General features: G+C 43.3%; 2 protein-coding genes across 2 annotated transcripts; both read right to left on the bottom strand.

Moving 5' to 3' along the window:
- Window positions 1–2,134: 2,134 nt before the first annotated feature.
- LOC133551933 (uncharacterized) lies at window positions 2,135–4,093 on the bottom strand. The gene has a single exon (XM_061899144.1). It carries the CDS (start codon window positions 4,076–4,078, stop codon window positions 3,104–3,106), a length of 975 nt encoding a protein of 324 aa, XP_061755128.1. The 5' UTR covers window positions 4,079–4,093; the 3' UTR covers window positions 2,135–3,103.
- On the bottom strand, window positions 2,135–5,890 carry LOC133551940 (class I histocompatibility antigen, F10 alpha chain-like). Its single transcript, XM_061899152.1, has 2 exons — window positions 5,540–5,890; window positions 2,135–5,337 (listed from the first exon to the last, which is right to left on the bottom strand). Exons 1-2 carry the CDS (start codon window positions 5,853–5,855, stop codon window positions 5,027–5,029), a joined length of 627 nt encoding a protein of 208 aa, XP_061755136.1. The 5' UTR covers window positions 5,856–5,890; the 3' UTR covers window positions 2,135–5,026.
- Window positions 5,891–6,360: the final 470 nt, after the last annotated feature.

A 6,360-nucleotide genomic window follows, 5' to 3' on the forward strand; every position in this document is an offset into this window, starting at 1 on the left:
ACACCATAACTGAAGCTGGTTAGAATTATTTAGCACTGACCCACATGTGGATATCAATAACCTTTGTGTAAATGCTGTAGTTTCAAAGGACCAGGTGATTGTTATTGCGTTTGGTAGAGTTAAAGGTTGGTGGAGCACCTGGTCAGGTACCCCACTACAATTGCAGAAAACAAGTCCAGGAAAAAGCATTAATATTAAATAGAAAGCTTTTGTCAAAGTCATTGTTAAATTGTTTTACTACCTACCCAGGTCCAATAATCAAAGTTCAGATGTCCAAGCTACAAGAGTTGGAAGACCAAGCTAAGGCTAGCAGAGGCCCAGCTTTAGTCAGTCTGAGGCTAAGATGGATCCAGGCCGTGGAAGACGGAAGGCCAAGATGAAGCCAGTCGACTCAGACTGTAGGTAGTGGAAGGCCAAGCTGAGACTAGTATAGATCCAGACTGTGGCAGATGGAAGGCCAAAATTTCAGCTAGCAAAACATCTCCCGGCTTCTGCAGGTCAGAGGCCTCCAGATTTCCAAAGACAACAAAAGCAGTCAGAAATACCACTTTTTGGAAGTAAGCCTTCATTCATCAATTGTTACGCTTAAAACTAGTGCAATTTACTTAAATTGGCCAAAAAAAGAGACTAAAACACATAGAAATTCAGACCACTTTGACAAGCAGACAAACAAAAGACAGTCCTGTCGGCCATCTTGGATTGGACATTCAACATTAACCCAATTTGGAAATCGGTCTGTAGTTATTTATATTTGTGGATTCACCTACTTTTGACGGAGGAAGAAGAAAGGCGGGTTTGCTGATTTTTGGAACGCTTTTGCTTGAAAGACTCAGGTTAAAAAGGCATGAAAAAGAAATAAAGAATTAGAAATATTATACATTATGTCCCATATAAGCTCATACACGACACATTCTACAGATAGTGTATAAAAAAAAAACCTAAATAGTGGAATAAAAGAGGTGAAAACATGTGAAATGGAACAAAGAAAAGTTGCATAGTTGAGTCTAATAAAGCTGCCATGCAGGTTGTTTTCTCTTTAAAGCTGTCATTGCTCAAAAATAATAATGAATCAAACTCAATGTTGTTACAAATTATTTAAACTAGTCATGGCTCCAATTACGTCACATACAAAATTTGACTAAAGAGTATTTTTATAGGATATTTTGTGTTTATCGTACAAAAAAAAAGGGGGTTTGACTAATAGGGCAAAAAAAAAAAAAAAACAGAAATGAAGAAGCTGTCACGTACTTGCATGGCTGCTCTAGTTGTGACCCCAAGATGCAGGAGACAGGAGGACGACGTGCGGGTGAGAGTCTTTTAATTCCCACAGGGAGCACAAGGAGGTGCAGCAGGGAAGTGCACAGAAGCATAAGCAGCATACAGAAAAACCAAAGTAACGTTTCACAAAACAATCCTTGAGCCCTGACTGGAGGGCGAGGCAGGCATAAATAGAAGCCAGTTGATTAAAGTAAAAGTACCAATGATTGTCACACACACACTAGGTGTGGTGAGATTTTCCTCTGCATTTGACCCATCACCCTCACCCCATGACCAGGTGTGGCCAGGCTGCCAATTAGCGACAGGTGAGGAGGGAAAAGGGCTCAGGGAGACAAACAGGAAGTGGGACCAAAATAAGAGCGCCGACTAGGAGATAAACACAAACGCAAACAGACCGCGTGACACCTGACGTGACAGGTCGTCACAGAAACGAGGGATGGATCTGAAGTTTATCGAGGGACTTAAGTGTTGAAAGTAAAAAAAAAATGTTTGACTTATTTTTATGAGTGGGGCCCGTTTGGATCCTAATAATTTCAGTGGGACAAGTTTTAATTGTCATTGCTCAAAAAAAATAATGAATTAAAATCGATGATGTTATGAATTATTGACATATTTAAGATTGCAATTACGTTGAGTGAAAATTATTATTTTGTGCTTTTGCCATAACAAAACAAGGTTTTGACAAAAATGGCGTAAATTATGAAAAAAAAAAAGACTGATGAAGACGGATAAACCTGAAATTGATCAAGGGATTTAAGTGTTGAATGAAAAAGTAAAAACAAACAAAAATGACCTACTTCTACCATTTTTATGACTGAGACTCTTCCTGGTCCCCAAGAAAGCAGTGCGAGGCGAGTGGAGGAAAAACGGATTTATTGACAGAGATGTGACACAATGTGATATTGATCATAAGCAGCGGCCATTGAAAGAAAAGAAGAAATCCTCGTCATGACGTCAAGGCCATGAAACGTGCGATTTTACAGCCACCAGCGTTTGATCTTGAAAGTCTTTTAACGGCCAAAGAAGAATACATGGAATAGCGTGAGGAGCAGTCAGACGAAGAACAAAGCACATCTCCATCTCATCTCCGAGTGTGATGACGTCCCTCAGCGATGGAGACATCTCCCTGTGTTCCAGTGCACAAAGCATCCTGGAGGAAGAAGACCACTCAGCACATTCCCGACAGAAGCAGGTGAATCCAAGTTGAACATCATCTTCACACAAGAACATTTGGAGGTGCAGACAGTCCATGTGAGCTTACTCAGCCTTCAGCCGCCTGCACGTTCTCGTCGAGCTCCACGCCGCCGTGGCGAGCTGCGGGACAAACGCAAACGGTGAAGGAAGAACATCCAGAAGGTGCCTCGTCACTCACATCAGATCTTTGAGGTGTGACTTGGAAACATGACGAGTCAGCACACTTGATGTCTCATTTGGCTGATCCTCATCATGAGGACTCCTGTCAAAAGTGAGATATGCCAGACTTTGTATTGCGTGTGCTCACAGGAGGGACTTTTATTGTGAAGGAGTCAGCTCCAGTTGGGCTTTTCCGGCTAAACTTGTAACAAAGGTCCACATCAGACCTCCATGTGAGTGACGCTTCACCACGGCTTTGTTTCTTGCGGCTCAAAGAAAAGATGTTTTACTTACCAGCTGGATCGTACTGGGCTGAAATGAAAGAGAAACAAGGTGAAGTGGACTTTTCCCCTCACGTCACGCCGTGTTTCTACGTGAGAGTGTGCGCTCTGTCTCTGTGGATCTTTGAGTGTTTGGCTGGAAGGCAACTAAAAGATGGCCGCACCTTTGCAGCCCGGATGAAAGCATCAACTCACGGCCTGGACCGAGTGCACCGAGAAGAAGAAGACAGAGGACATTGGCGTCCCTCACCTTGTCTGTTTCTGTGACGCCTGACCATGACCATGATGATGATGATGATGATGATGGCCGCCACAGCGAGGACCGCCGCCGTGGCAGCGAGGGCGACGCTCAAGTTGTCTGTGGAGAGCAAAAAAGCACAAGTGGAGTGACAAAGCATGAAGAGGAAACCTTCATGACTACTTTGCATGCAGACGTCAAGCGTTGTCATGGTGACATGGATCAATAATGGTGACAGGTGGACTTGTGATGGGAAACATCTCCAACTAAATGTGTCTTTCTCACCTTCATGGCTTGCGTTGCTCAGGATGCTTCTTCTCTCCAGCTTGGTGACCAAGTCCTCCTTGACGCCTGACAGCTGAAACACACATTCGTACTTGCCCTCCACGTCGGCCGTCACCTCCACTTTCAGCGCCACCGACATCTGGAAGGTTCCGTCGTGGTTGGGGAGTATCTCTCCGTGCTCCACGTCCTCGAAGATCTGCTCGCCGTCTTTCCTCCAAAACAGGTCGGCACCGTCGGGGTAGAAACCTGTCGCCATGCAGCTGACCGGAGAGGACGGCGTCTTCTGGAGCAGGAACACCTCTGGAAGCTCTGCACAGGAAGTGATGTCACGTGTGAACACAGGACAACGTGGGGAGAAGGTGTGGATGGAGTCAAAGATGGAGAGAAGGTGTGGATGGAGGCAAAGATGGAGAGAAAGTGTGGAAGGAGGTAAAGATGGAGAGATGGAGTGGACAGAGGTAAAGATGGAGAGATGGAGTGGACAGAGGTAAAGATGGAGAGAAGATGAGAATAGAGCTAAAGATGGAGAGAACGTGTGGATGGAGGTAAAGATGGAGAGAAAAGGAGAGAACAGAGGTAAAGATGGAGAGAAAAGGAGAGAACGGATGTAAAGATGGAGAGAAGGTGTAGATGGGGGAAACATGGAGAGGATAGATTGAGGTAAAGATGGAATGAAGGTGAGGATGGAGGGAAAGATGGAATGGAGGAGAGAATGTGGTAAAGATGGAGAGAAGATGTGGACGGAGGTGAAGATGGAGAGAACATATGGACGGAGGTGAAGATGGGGAGAAGGTGTGGATGGAGGTAAAGATGGAGAGAAGATGAGAACAGAAGTTAAGATGGAGAGAAGGTGTGGATGGAGGTAAAGATGGAGAGAAGATGAGAACAGAGGTAAAGATGGAGAGAAGGGGAGAACGGGGGTAAAGATGGAGAGAAAGTGTGGAAGGGGGTTAAGATAGAGAGAAGGTGGGGATGGAGGTAAAGATGGAGAAAAGGTGGGGATGAGGTAAAGATGGAGAAAAGGTGTGGAAGGAGGTTAAGATGGAGAGAAAGTGTGGATGGAGGTAAAGATGGAGAGAAGATGAGAACAGAGGTAAAGATGGAGAGAAAAGAAGAGAATGGAGGTAAAGATGGAGAGGATAGATTGAGGTAAAAATGGAGAGAAGGTGAGGACGGAGGTAAAGATGGAGAGAAGGTGAGGATGGAGGGAAAGATGGAGAGGAGGAGAGAAAGAGGTAAAGATGGAGAGAAGATATGGACGGAGGTAAAGATGGAGAGAAGATGAAGAAAGATGTAAAGAAGATGAGAACAGAGGGAAAGATGGAGAGAAGATGAGAACAGAAGTTAAGATGGAGAGAAGGTGTGGATGGAGGTAAAGATGGAGAGAAGGGGAGAATGGAGGTAAAGATGGAGTGAAGGAGAGAATGGAGAGAAGGTGAGGATGGAGGGAAAGATGGAGAGAGAATGAGGTAAAGATGGAGAGAAGGTGTGGATGGAGGTCAAGATGGAGAGAAGGTGAGAGAAAGAGAGAAGAGTATAAAGAGACAGGGTGTAATGTCAGTAATGTTCCTATAGGGGGAGTGCTAACAAGTTAAAAGGTGAAAGTACATGTTGTGTTTCTACCTGTTCTCATTAGGACCTCCTTCCCATTGTTCACATACTTCTTCAAGTAAGAAGGACATATCTCAGTGTAGTAAAACTTATTGTATTCTAGTAGATGTTTGTTCTGGTCCCACTTGAGTTTGGTGGGGAAAGCTTGTTGTTTTGCTGCAGTAAATGTCCATGTCTTCATGTCCAACGATATGTAATCTTCTCCATCATAACCTTCCTGACGCCAACCTTTAACTTCATCAGTCTCATCATTCCATTCACATCCAGACATCCTCTGGAGAATGTCAACACCTGAGACACACACACACACACACACACACACACACACACACACACACACACACACACACACACACACACACACACACAGTATTAGTGTAGGTTATTATGGGATGGACAGAGACAAGTATCAGTGCAGTAATGTGTGTTTACTACAGTATAAAAAGAGTACATCAAATACATTTAAGTAGTAGAAAGTTCAACATAAACAAACCTCCAGTTTGGTTGAAACGCTTCTTACGAACTTCAAGGTTGTGTTTGTCCCTCAACTCATTATGAACACTGATCTCTGTTTGTCTCTGCCAGTATTTTGGATCCTCTGCTGTGATTTTGTTCATCCAGTCCTGTTTGGCTTCTGCTTTCCTGCTGTTGCTGTCATAGTGAGAAATCTGAACTCCATCAACATAACCAACACTCACATACTCTGGGAAGTTTGGAACTTGAGAGGACGCAGTGGAGAAATACTGCAGCGTGTGAATCACTGAAAGAAGAAAACAACAACAGGATGACTTTTTATTATTTTGTTTCATGTTCAACAATCTTGCACTGTGAATATTTTAGCTCCTTCCGTCTTCAGTCGGGTCTTAAAGTGAACATCAAACACTGCTAGATATCACAGTCAAGACTCACATGTTCTATGACAAATACAACACATTAATAATATTACTAACATCTGTTGACGGTTTGAACATTTTGAAAATAAACATATATTTTCTACAATGGAGGCTGAATAAAAAGTACAACAGAGTTGAACACAACCTGTTCTGCCCATTTGATGTCGACTCTTACTGACATCTTGTGGCGGGGTGATGTTACTACACTTGATTAGTTTCTGACACTTCCGTGTTTGAAGATTTGTGTTCGTTCTTACAAGCCTTGGAAAAAATAAGTCTTTGAACAAGAAACACTAAAGTGAAAACAAATAAAGAGCCTAAACGGATTTATCTGCTTCTGTAACCTTCTTGGAACATTTTTAATTTTTAGTAGGAAAAAGGGAAAACAATAAAATGTTAAAAAAAGAACCAGGATTAAGTA

Source organism: Nerophis ophidion, linkage group LG04 (genome assembly GCF_033978795.1).
Source record: "Nerophis ophidion isolate RoL-2023_Sa linkage group LG04, RoL_Noph_v1.0, whole genome shotgun sequence".
Taxonomy (NCBI): Eukaryota; Metazoa; Chordata; class Actinopteri; order Syngnathiformes; family Syngnathidae; genus Nerophis; species Nerophis ophidion.